Raw genomic sequence first — 13,246 nt, forward strand, 5'->3', positions numbered from 1 at the left:
TTTAAAATATATTTTAGGTCTTTTCAACTCTTATTTTTACCAATAATATCCGCTTTCTTTATCATTACCTTTTTCTATCTATCTATTAAAATGTTTGTTATTTTCACAATATCAGGTTTATTCTCAAAAAAATAAACCCGAGGCTTTAATAGTGGCATCACTGTTCCGTCGTGGGACATTTTGCTGTTGAAAACTTTGTTACATTGGCATATGCAATTGGGTTTGCTGCACATCCTGTCGACAGCTTGGACTTGCCAAAGTTTTTGCCACTGTTAAATGTTTTCTACGTTTTTATGTCTTCGCCAACGTTTTTTGGGCGTTTTTAAAGCAGAGTTTTGGTGGGGCAGGCAAAGTTTTTAATGAATTTTATAGCAGGCGGCGTTAGGCGATTGTGAGACGATTCAATCCGAAGGCAAGTCTTACGAAACACAGAGTTTTGCCGATAAGGGGGAGGCCAAAGGTGCAGGCGGGCAGGCCAATCAAGCTAATCGCGGACGGGCTGAGATAGACAGACGTATATATATATATATACCAGTACAATACATATAGTACGACGATCCGAACTACAGACAAACAGACAGACACACCGCTTTGACTTTGATGTGCTGTCGCTGGTGTTGGCCTGGGCATTAAATGCAGCACATTAAAGCCGCAGGAGCCATCGCCGCTGACGGCTGACAAGCGTTGAGTCAATTACATGGTAATAAACTAATGGGCAACGTGCTCACCCGGCGACGACGTCACTCACCATGACCATCATCATCATCACCAGCCTCATCAGTTTTGGTTCTCACTCAGGCCCGTTTAGCTTCAACACTTGTTGATCTTCCCATGCCAGTACATTAAGCCAACTATAATTGGCCCAAAGTGAGGCTCATTCGAAAATGGCACTGGCCTAAAGGCGAAAGTTGAAACTTCCATAAAACCTGAGATGTTAATTGGCAGAATATATATCCCAGAGAAGAATAAACTCGTTTAATGCTTCTGAATCTGCATTGCCATCCCATAACCTTTTATATTACTTTAGCTGCTTAATATTTTTTCACACACTTTTCTAAAAGTTAAAATTCACACAGAATCTGCAGATTGATCAATTTATTGCTTGCACATGGCTTAAACATTGAAATTTGGTATTCATTTAGTTGAGATCCTTACGAGTGGACGCACTTGTTGATGTTCAGGCTATAGGAGGATCCGGGGGGACATGATCCATGGATAGGTCGTTCAATAGTGCACCGATTGCTCTCCGGGTTATATCCAGCAGGGCATAAGCTGCTGGCTAAGGCTCCTGCCATGAAAGACAGAATCAAAAGCAAAAGCCAAGTGCATTTCAAATACATGACTGAAATGTGAATCCTTTTCTTTTCCTGCACTCAAAACAAACACTTAAGTTCGGAAATGGAAAACTGAGCAGCCTCAACTCACCGTGGGCAAATGCAATATGCAACTATTTTAAGAGATGCAACTGAAACGGATCTTATATACCAGCAGATGTGCCAAGGCGATGATTCCATCAGCTCGACCTCAATCTAGTTCTACTGATCTGAACTGGGAAAATGCGATCAATTTTGATAACACCTCGCTGATAAGCAGCTGAGCAAAACAGTTCTGTTTTGAAATTGTTTTAAATTTATTCAATCACTTTTGTTTGATTAGGTTTTATTTGGATTTATTTAGTGCTGGTAGACACAGAGGTTCACATTAGGTTTGTATTGGGATCCAGGTGGGCACTCTCCACGAATGGTGCGCTGTACGGTGCACTGCTGGCCAGTCTTCTGGAATCCAGCTGGGCAGCTCTTGGCTGAAACAGCCACGGCGATGATGGCGAAGATGAAGATGGTAAGCCACGAGAAGTTCATGTTGGTTGCAGGCTGAAAAATAATTGTAATTTTTATATTATACATCGATTTTAAGGAGTATATCCCTGTCGAGAGACAATCTCAAACCAAATTAATAGACACTGTTGTTTTATAGGAACAGATAACAGATCAATGATTAACTTTGTTTTTCATTTCATTCCAAAAGTTTATTGTTATATTTATTCCTCATATATTTCAAGGAAATATTATGTAAAAATAATAACTAAATTAATTGTTGCACTTTTAAAAAGTATTTTTTATTCTTTCTTTTTCGTGTGAAATAAGTTTGTGAGAAAGACAGATTTTTAACTGATTTAAGCCTTAAATTTCAATACTCTAGTTCAGCATTTACACAGTATCTTTTCTTTTTTTATACACAAAACTATTTTCTTTCTCATTAATATTTTAAATATGCAAATTAAAATCTTGCTGCTCGAAATAAATCAAATCAATGACTTACATTATAGTCTTCACTTTGTAGATGAGCAAACTAAATATTTCGGCAGCCGGGATGGTGCTTTTATACCCGCCGGAAAATACATTTCGGTGCCTTTATCACGTCCATGACGAACCTTTGACACAATTAGTGGCGTTTAAGCTGGCGCCGATAAGGAGCAGCGAAGGCTTGACACATGTGGCCCGCTGGATGCCTATCTTCATCAGTAAAAGGAAGCGGGCAACAATTCACCGGAGAGCCCTGGCAGAACAAAGGCCATTTGCGTCGACTGGGCCCAGAAGTAGGCGTGAAAAACCTGCAACGGCAATGGCCAGGTGGCACTGTCGAATGGCAACAGAAAAATTCCGCATGAAGCAACTGACATCAAATTGTCGATGGAACAGGTGAGGCAGAGGAACCAAAGCCAGAGCCACGACCAGACCCAGAAACAGAAACAGAGGAGCCAGTGGCACTTTTGGCATTGTCCAGGTCCAACAATGGACCAGAGGATTGGGATTGGGTGCGCCTGTCAGTTACAGGAGCACAATGGGTAGCACGGCAGTTCTCCAGCGCTTTTGTGCGTCCAGCATATGTCATTCATATACAATTACGGTCGCAATTTTCGATAGCTGGTCGAAAGATGCGAAATGTGGGTGCAAAAAGTGCAGGGCAAGAAAATTGTTTCATGACAATGAATATTTTTAAAGATCAGAATTCGGCTGTAAAATGTTCTTAAAAAATATGTTTTGGAAAAAGTGGACTATAAATTTTTTTTTAATAAATAGAAGATTAGTATCAAAATTGTTGATAAGGTAAATTGAATTCAGATTATTAGTTCATAAATTTAAGAGACGCGGTCTTATATATAGATTATGGTGATTTCCCAAAATATTTTTGTGCGTAAAAAGTTTAATTTAAGCCATTCAAGTCTATACTAGCTGATTCCTGAATCTATAATCAGTGTTTTATTTATGTTTTTTCCATGTGTTAGTCTTATGTCACAGCAATAGCCAAAGCTAAGCTGAGATTATCAGCTCTTGAAACCAAATTAAATATAGAAACTGGGTTTTCCCAATGTAGACACTCTGGGGCGTAAATCAAATGCAAACGAGCCATAAAGTTCCAGTGTCAGGCGAGGCAAGAGTTCAATATTTTTACGTTATAGTTTGCATGTGATGGACGACAAACTGTTTTCGAAGGTGGCCACTTCAGGCGAAAAGAATCGAATATAGTGGCTCATAATTCACTCAGCACTTGGATATGTTCGATATATGGTATGTGTATATGGTTGCGTGTCGACGACGACTTCTTCACTTGGCCAAGTTGTCGGTTTTAAGGGGGTTTTTCTGAGGCTTTAGATGGTCGGTTTTGTCCAGTTGGTCATGCCTTTGGCTTTGAATTATTGATGGGCGTATTAAGAAGATTAATGTGATGAGCTATGGGGCACGGAGAGTTTTGTCGTTGCCTGTTGTCGTTGGTCATGTTAATGTCTTCATTGTCGGCTTGAAGCTTTACCTTTACCGTTAGTCACCCATCTCCACCCCCCTGATTGTGGTGTATTGATGTGTGTGTGCTATTCTGTACGTGTGTGAGTGTGTGGGCGAATCAGTTCGATTGAACAGCAAGCACAGCAAAGCAAAAGAGCAATAACGTTCATCACTCTAACTTCCCGGGATATTTCCTCCTTTTTGGGGCCTGAGGTCGATTGGTCATTTTGTTAGACCTCTCAATTCGGTGAGCTGCTTTTTTGGTTGCATTGCGCGTCTATAAGCCATTTTTCTTTCTACCTCACATAACTTTTAAGCTGTGTGTAATTTATTTTTATTGCCATGCTGCCGACGTAAAGATTGCAAATATGTAGTTGACCAAACCTTGGTTTCGATTTAGCGCTAAAGGTATCACTATATAAGGGTGTTAAGATTTCTCGTATTTTGGGGTACCACAATGAGTACTAAAATGTTGGATTACAATTTAAATCGGAATAAAAAATCCTTAAAGATTGAAAAATCTCCCTCGGTAAGAATACTATCGACCAATTTAGCATTTAAAATACACAGAAAATTAAATAAATAAATAAATTCAAATTGAAAACTTAAAGTAAGTTTATGCCAGTCTAAAATCGTGGCAATAATTAATGCAGACAGCTTTTGATGGCCAGGCTAAACTGCGCTGCAATTCTCATTATTGCAGCCACGAGGAACTAAATTTGGTTTTCAGCTTCTAGCCCGCTGCTTATGCCGGGCGGCTTTATACGCCCAGCTGGTCTGGTTGGAACCTCAGACATTGACTTTGGTAAAATTGTGGCACGCCAAGCTCATTTTGAAGCTCATCAGTAATACAGTTACACAACGGTCCGCCGAAGGGGTTGGGGTGGTACGGTAAGTGGAGGACTCCGCTGGGGCAGAGTCAAAGCCAAAACCGAAACCAATGTTGATTTTATTGCTTGCCGCAATGTTTTTAACTTTTGCAGGAGCAATGCCACCACCGCCACCACTGTTGCTACTGGTATTACACAATGAGAAATGAAATTAAAATTATAATTATTATAAATCTAGGTAGTAAGGCATTTTTCTATCTATTGGTTGTAGTCACATTTTCTTTATTTTAATAAAATAACATCAAAAACTTATAAATTAATACCAATTTTGTCAAATATTCTACTAAATCATACATAAAAATCAGAATTTAAGTTTAAATCAAAGATAACACCCCTTAAAGTGTTCTGTGTATTTTCCATGTGTTTTTTTTCGCCGTGTTGTGAGAAGTTCCCTTGGGTGTAGGCAACTGTCGCGTTGCATGTTGCTGCTATTACTGCAGCACAGCTCCGCACAGCATTTAACCACTCGGGCAACAAGGCGGCCAGGCCAAAACAGCCAAGAGCCAACAGGCAGCAGCAGCAGCAGCCAAACTGCCAGACAACCAGGCCAAAAGCTGAGCCATGCGATGGCAAAACGTGCTGAGTTTTCGTAATTAGTGCACAAGAGTGCAGCCCGATGGCCACGTGCAGGGATTTCCAGGGGTATTCGGGGTGTATATAGGTGGGTATTCAAGGGGTATACCGGGGGATTGGAGGACCCAAAACACTCTCCAGCCGCCGTAGCACGTTTATGTGGGACTGCTGGAGTTGAGCTGCCTTTTCGGCCTTTTAGAGTGTGACATGGCAATGGCAATGTCTGCGTCATCTATCGCCTCCTTGTGCGAGGAGTGTTTCTTCTGCAGTTGGCTTAAGTAAGTTGTTAGTCGCTGGTCGCGTTGCCTTTGCGCGTTTGACACACAAGTTGTCGCCTTTAAGCCACTGCCAGCGAATATTGAATTCCCAATGAGATTTTCTTGTTTTCTTTGGGACTAAAGTATAAAGGGATAACGAAATAAAGGAAGGAAAGTTCGGTAAGAAAATGGCTTTCAGTAATTAACAATTGTTTATTTAAGATGGTTATTCTGTGGGAGATAGGATAATTTACAAAAGTTAAGAGTTAAAGAAGATACAGGTACTTTAAGACCAGTTAACTCAAAAAAAATATCTTTATACAATACTTTTTAAACTGAACACCCATCCCAACTAATTAAGATGACCATAAGGCAAACAAGCCATCTATTATCCTATTTATGTTTTTTTTATTTTTAAGCAATCAATAGATACAAATAAAATCAGTGGTATAGTTTTAAAAACTTTTTCATCGCACTCTTTATGTCTGCCAGAATTTTTTTTTGGACCAACGCTAACGACATTGGCAGGCAGCAAACAGTTTTCAGCTGCCATGGCCTTAATTTTACTGATTATGGCAGCAACCAGGCAAACTTTTGGCCATTAAAAAAGATTCGTTTTAATGAGTTTGGCAGACAAGGCAACAAGGTTTCCCAGCCCATCAACCCAACACCCCATTGGCACCCTCTCCATCTCCATGGCCTTTCCCTTTATCGGGTAGAAAAACTGTCGCTGTTTATCTTTTGCCGGCTGGCAGTCAAAATGCAGCCAAGGTCTGCCCCGAACTGGACCTCAGATGCATGTGTATATGTATGTAAATAAATGTGGATCAGCACTGGGAATAAAAATTACTTTTAAATTCAGAAAAATACCTATTCTGTTATTGAGCTGACTCTAAGGACTTAAAGATAAAGTCACCTTATTTAAATTTTAGAGATACATGCCTCAGAAAACAACTTCCTAAAGTCCCCAAGACTTATTCCATGAAATAACTTTCTTTAATTTATTTTCCGAGTGCATGTAAAATCTGCATTTTAGTGCAATTAACATTTGGGATGGGACGGATGCAATGGGTAGGATGGCATGGGGCACAGCATCATTGGGCATTGTAAGTTCCATAAATCAGCATAAATTGAGTGCGCAAATAAAGTAATTGTCCCTCTTGCCGTTTAAGGCTGGTTAATTTCTGGGCCAGCACCCGGAGACAAGTAAGACTTTTACCTGGCCAAAATCGAAGAGTAATTTAAGTCGACCGCCGAAGTCGAGGGCGCTATAAAATCACTTGTTCTGCTAATTGAAAGCCCGGCACAATTAAACTCATCGTCTGGATGCGGATGGGGAAAATCTCGGGGAAAAAAGACTTTCTCGTTCACTGCATTTTTTCTGGCTGATTGACAGCTGTCATGGCGATAACCGCAGTGGGACTTGTTTCTGGTCTCCTTTTTTTTTTTAACCTCTGCCAATTCGATGGGTTTTTGCCTGCATAAAATGCAGATGCAACTGGCGCACAGATCATTTTCTCACTGGCAAAACTCTAGCGGCTGGAACTTGTGTAATTTCAATATTTCACAATAAATCGCAACGCCGCCAACGCTCGGAACTTTCTCCATCTCCAAGTTGGCCTCGCATAACGGTTTGACAATTTGCAATGCGCCTGCGCCGCCTGTCACTCCAATTCAGCTCCTCAGGATTTTGGGATCGCAGTCTCAGGATCGTCCCATGAAAAATGCATAAGTGACAAAAAAACAAAATCTGAAAAAACCAACAATGGAACTCAAAATGCCGCAGAAAAAGATACTGCTGACCGATTTGACCGTATATGGACTTGTTTACTCCTTATGTTTATTAGTCCAAGTCCACTGCACTGCAGTTTCAGTTCGAACGCCTACTGACCGAGTGACTGCCTTTTCAGCACCTTCTCCTCCATCATCTGTGACTGTGAAAAAACCCACAATGAAGCAGGTTATTGGTCAGCTTCAGAGGTTTTTTCAAGTGAAATTAAGTCATTTTTCAATTCATTGTATAAGAGAACGTGTGGCAAATAAGTGGGTGTGTTGAGGAAAAAGGCACAATAAAAGGGATTATAAGATTTCATGTTTATCTCTTAAAGCGAATTTATTTAGAATAAAACATAGAATGTATCCTATAAAATGTGATGAAATCTTTAACTTTACATTATTTTTATGTTATGCCCTAAACCTGTAGCTTAACTTAAACCTACTTAAAGGATAAATGTTATATACAAAATAGTAGCAAGATATTTACGCTTAGATTACAAGCTTGTTAAGTCCCTTAAAGCAAATTTAAATCACAATAAATTTCTCAGATTTCCCTTTGTTAGCCACGTTTAATCGACGTGAAATCTATCATCAATTTTGCTCGAATTCTCCTTCAATAATTTCTCACAATCTCCACCTTGACCACTAGGTTGACGTTTCAAAGGGAAACCATCCGACCAGCCAACCAGCCACTTGCCACACCACATTGTGAACCCAACTTAGCCTCACACCGATGTCCCCGTTTTATAGAGCTACTTTGGGCCATTTGTGGTTGCCTTGGCGAGTTCTCAGATAGTTGGGCTGAGGTTTTCCAAGCAGGAACAAAGGCGCTACCCGCAAATATTTGTAAGATGGAAATGTTGTCATGCCAGAAACTAAGTGAGTGGGTGGTGTCCATTGAGTCTTATCAGAGAGGGAATGGCCAATTTAAGACCAGGATAATGACATAATCAGAAGGAGCATTGAGATTTAAGTAAGTATGCTATTCACCTGGCGGCCATTCAATTGACATAGATTTATGCCCTCCATATAATCAATAATTACCAACAATCATGTGAAAACGCTAATTTCCACGTCGGGGCAATTAATTGAAATGAAAAAGAGCCATAGGGCGAAATTTTCTTAGGGGTGAGGAAATGGAGGAAAAATATACTAGGAAAGGGAACCCAGATGATGTCTGTTTCAGGCATTTTCTTTGACTTTGCCTCCTTGGCTTTGACTTGGCTTTCGCAGTGCTGCCCCCGCTCCCGAGTTAATTAATGCGTGCAATTTAATAAAAGCATAAACGATATATTTAACCGCCATCTCCGACAGTCTCACACAACCGAGCAGGCAATAAAATTAATCAAATAATTACCCAAAGCCTCCGGGCCAGAGCGCCCAGGAACATTTGACTTATCAGCGTTCCATAAACGAGACATTAAAAGTGGTCAGGGAAATCGAACCAAAAAGAAAACCACTGGATAAAAATATATATATAGAGTATTCTGGAGTATTTTCTTTTTCGTGTTGTGTTTTCACTTGAGCGCAGCGAGGCATTTATCATTTTTAATCGAATGCGGAAACAATGGAGCGCGTCTAAGTGGAGCATTTGATGTGGGCGGTGGTGGGCGCCAGTTTTCTTGGCAGAAAAACCAGTCGATGGCAATGGTAAAAGGCCAACGAACAGCACAAACAGAAGCACAAGCAGTAAGTGCTCAAAACAAATCTATAATAATTTCTTTTAATTGTTGCTCTTTTACTGCCAGAGCTTATTGCCAGATTGATCGAGCTGCTGCCTTAATGAGCTTATTGCAATAAGTTATTTAGACAACTGGAAATGGGTGAGGGATTATGCGGTCAATTATTTCAAACTAAATTAGGCGAAAAGGAAAGTAGACTAAATAAATCTTGTTTTTTCAAATTGAACTTCTCTTAAACCAGATGCATTGAAAGTAATCTGTAATCTGAGTAATTAGATTTGTTACTGGCAGTCCCTAATATTCGTTTTACATAGATGCCGTCTAACTTGAGTAGAAAACACTGAAAACTTATAGATTTAAGATCAATTCCAATTCGACTTCGAGTGCAATGTGGCACTCACAGAAAAAGCCGTCCAAGATTTCCTCAATTTTTCCAACTTATCGGAGGCTCCCATCCCCCCTTTTATTTCAGCCCACAGGGTCCAAATGGAAGGCGAAACCTAATGTAGCAGAAAATTACTTTATATGCACATGGCAGAGCTGCCGATAGATGGCGCTACGATTTCATTGGCGACCAGGCCAAGCCTTGCCTATCAGCAGGCAATAATCGAGCCGAACGGCAAATTTAATTTGCTTTAAATTGTTGTTAAATGCGAGCAATTGAAATTTATGCCAACAAAATACAAAACATACAGCACAACGCCAGTCAAAGAAAAACAAAACAAAAACCGTGATAATCTGCAACGACAAAGCCTTGCCACAGCCACAGCCTCCCGGCCACCATCATCACCATCGTCATCATCATCAATTTAGCCAGAAATCGTTGACGCCGCCGGTTGCACATTGGTTTGAATTCAGCAGATAAAGTAAGATTAACTTATATACTAATACGTATTAAAAAAAACCAAACTCCTTTAGAAAATATAGCAACATGGTGTTTTGTGAATCAAAAAATAAAGCAGATAAAATATATCAAAGTTGATATGGCTTAAATCTTCGATCTTCACTAGTTTTTGAGGCAATCTCTTTAAAGACCTCAATGCTTAGACCAATGTACTTGGCCTGGCTTTTTCGTTTCGTTTTGGTTTTTGCCAACGACGATTTGGCGCCGTCTGGGGGCGCATGCGCGAATGTCCTTGTGCGCTATTTTCAGTTGTTTTTTTTTTTCTTTAGCGCTCTTTTCAACTCGAACATAATAATTTTATAGTGAAAAGTGAAGTAAAACAAATGCGACAAAGCAAATGGCGCAAATTGCCGACTGTCTGCCGAGAGCTGTCGGACTGTCTGTCCGTGTGTCTAACTTAATACGGCATGAAATGTCAATTGGGCTGGCAACCTGCGGGCCCAAATACCCATATACCCATATAGCCTTATAGCATTATAGCCATATAGCTGCACTCTAATCAAATTCAAAACAAATTTGTGCGAACAGAACTCTTTAGCGAGTTTGTACTGGCAAACATGCGAAAATTGGCAACAAGGCTGCGCCATTTGGAACTGGTTTAAAGTTATTGTCCATCTTTTGATATTTGTTGGGCTGTCTCGTCGGTGTTTTGCTGTTGCTGTTGTGTGTTGTGTGTTTGGTGTTGCTGTCGTACAACGACAATGTCGTTGGTTTTGCTGTCTCTGGTTGGTGGCACTTGCCTGTTGCCGTTGTCTTTCGTTACTGACTCTTATTGGCTTTTTGGCTCGGTGATTAGTAGGTCAGAGTTTTTCATTTCCAATTGGATATGTTGCACAAGCGACACAGGCGCACACAATATCTGGCCAACACGAAACAAGTGTACGAGTGTGTGCCGCCGCTTTTGGCCATATTAGGAAGGGTACAACCAACCAACGAACTAGCCAACCAGCAAACAAAAACAAACCAACATTCAACTACATATCGGACATAGCAACTATGACTAGACTACGTCGACAAGGCAATAAGAACCGCACTCCAAAATCAGCAGCTTTGATTCATTCGATTCGTTCGGTGGCGGTGGGAAAGTGTCTTGTCCGTCGAACTCATCAATTTTATGCAATGACAATGGTTTCCTACATCACAGAGAGTGATGGAAAAATCCTTGATGATAGCAATATTATTATTTAAGTTAAAATATTACTTTAAAATAAAGAACCAAAAACTCACTTCTATTTTTATTCGTAGCTCAAGCTAAACCAAAAAATCCATAAATAAATTTGAATTTTTCATTTCAACAATATTATTACAATCAAGTATCCGGCACTCATGTTACAAAAAAACAAAAATAATATTTGATTTTAATTGCCTTTGGCAACTCTTTTGGATCGGTCAGCAAAAGCAACAAAGCACAACATATTTTCCCCCGCAAAATCAGTAAAAATATTTTATTTATCTTACGAGTGGGCCAACGCCTGAGATTGAGTTTCTGACTGAGACTGAGACTGTGGCTAAGTCTCACCTCGCCAATGGCAATGCCAACGAGAAAGCATGAAAAGCAAATATAAAATTTTATATTTATTTTCGTTGTACTTTTGTGGGGGTGGCGCCAAGCCAAAGACCTGAGACTCAAACTCAAACTGGAATCCCAAAAAACTGCGGTGGCCTCCAGAGGCACAGAAATTCGCACGAGTATTTAACACCAAGAGCCAAATGACACCAACAACAATGACATTAACAAGCTGGCCAGCACAGCAACAAAAAAAGGCCAAACAAAATAACAATAAAAGCAGATAATAATAACAGTCGACTGGCAATCAATTTGAAATTGAAACGGGCTTTTATTGCGGTAGGTGGGTTGGTATTTTCCTATACCCAATATAATGGCCAAGCGTAGGATTGGAGTCCCCAAAAGTTTGGCATAAAAAACTGTGACTTTTTTTGTTCATCAACAATTGAGGCTTATTATTTGCAATTAAAGGCTGGTTTAACGGCAATGCTGCTCTTTTGCCGCTAAAAATAAAACTCTGTCATAAATTTGAGAGTTTATTTATATTTGTTTTGATTGAATTTTAATGTGCGTAACTGCCAAATGCATGCAAACATCAAAGACTTGGCCATTAATCAACACGTCGAGTGCTAAATAGAATGATTCTCATTTTATGCTTAGCATATTGAGGCGTATCGCCGGCAATCGATCAAGCGAAATGGCAGTTTCCTAATAAGAACCTTGGATTTTCACTAAGCTTTTGACACGCTTAAAAAGGCTAGAAATTTATTTTAAATTTTATAAATCTCTCAAAAAATGGTATGATTGCCAAAAATGGGATAACACCTTCTATGACGAAAATTCATTAAAATCAAAATTTATCTGATAATCATAAAATCAGCATTTAACGGACACCCTCCCACCTTGAATCGTAAATTAAAATATTTCTTAGGTCTATAAGAAACTAGATTTTTAAACCAACTTAACTAAACCAAACAGCATATAATGCTGTTAATTGACATATTTTGGTATACATTTAAATACATTTAATTGACTTATTAAATTATACAGTTAAATACTTTTAATTGGCTTATTTAGTTTTGGGTAATAAGTTTTGAATTTGCTGCTTAATTAAATCTGTTTATGATGAGGAAGTAATTACTTAATTAAGTGAAAACAAAACTGTTTATCTTTATAATTATTAGATTTTTGTTGGACTTTCTTGCGATTAGACCAAAGGGCTTGTTTACTGGTAAATTAAATTAACTATAATAAATCAAGGCGTCTTCACAGTAGCCTAAAAATCACCAGCAGTGTTAAATTTTTCCATATATATATTTATGAACAGTCAACTGCAGTCCAACACGATTTGTATAAGATATATAGATGTTGACATATGGCCTCAATGTTGGACCGCTAAATATATCAAAATTTATAGTCTATGCCCAGACACCAATAACAACCAAAAACAAAAAAAAGAAGGGAAATAAAGAAAATAATCAACTCACCTGCCACCCTCGAGCACACTTACCTCTTTATTTGAGCCCACTTATTTATAAAAACAGACACGCACCCATATATATCACTCGGATGGATATATATATATGTGCAGTCGTGTACATAATGTCGACCAAAACCAATCGCTGATGTGAAACGTCTCGAATGCGTTGGCGTTTTGTCAACATCTATACGGAAAGGGAAGGGAAAGGGGATATTTGGGAACCTGAAACATATTCTGCTGCAGAAATCACTTTGATGAGCATCGGCATTGACATGTTGTTGAAATTATTACCCCGACTGTCAGATGGCATCCACATTTATTCACTCGACGGCGCATTTCGAGTGGCCTTTTATAATTGGCACTCGGACGGGAGTTCAATGGGTGGTGTACGGTGG

General features: G+C 39.4%; 2 protein-coding genes across 2 annotated transcripts; both read right to left on the minus strand.

Annotated features, from left to right (window-relative positions):
• Positions 1 to 1,080: 1,080 nt before the first annotated feature.
• On the minus strand, positions 1,081 to 1,504 carry LOC108113529. The gene is made up of 2 exons (XM_017224123.2): positions 1,426 to 1,504; positions 1,081 to 1,367 (listed from the first exon to the last, which is right to left on the minus strand). Exon 2 carries the CDS (start codon positions 1,338 to 1,340, stop codon positions 1,152 to 1,154), a length of 189 nt encoding a protein of 62 aa, XP_017079612.2. The 5' UTR covers positions 1,341 to 1,367; positions 1,426 to 1,504; the 3' UTR covers positions 1,081 to 1,151.
• Positions 1,505 to 1,652: 148 nt separating this feature from the next.
• LOC108113530 lies at positions 1,653 to 2,370 on the minus strand. Its single transcript, XM_017224124.2, has 2 exons — positions 2,320 to 2,370; positions 1,653 to 1,871 (listed from the first exon to the last, which is right to left on the minus strand). The coding sequence occupies exon 2, from the start codon at positions 1,857 to 1,859 to the stop codon at positions 1,674 to 1,676; it is 186 nt and encodes a 61-aa protein (XP_017079613.1). The 5' UTR covers positions 1,860 to 1,871; positions 2,320 to 2,370; the 3' UTR covers positions 1,653 to 1,673.
• Positions 2,371 to 13,246: the final 10,876 nt, after the last annotated feature.

Source organism: Drosophila eugracilis, unplaced genomic scaffold (genome assembly GCF_018153835.1).
Source record: "Drosophila eugracilis isolate 14026-0451.02 unplaced genomic scaffold, ASM1815383v1 contig_367, whole genome shotgun sequence".
Lineage (NCBI taxonomy): Eukaryota > Metazoa > Arthropoda > Insecta > Diptera > Drosophilidae > Drosophila > Drosophila eugracilis.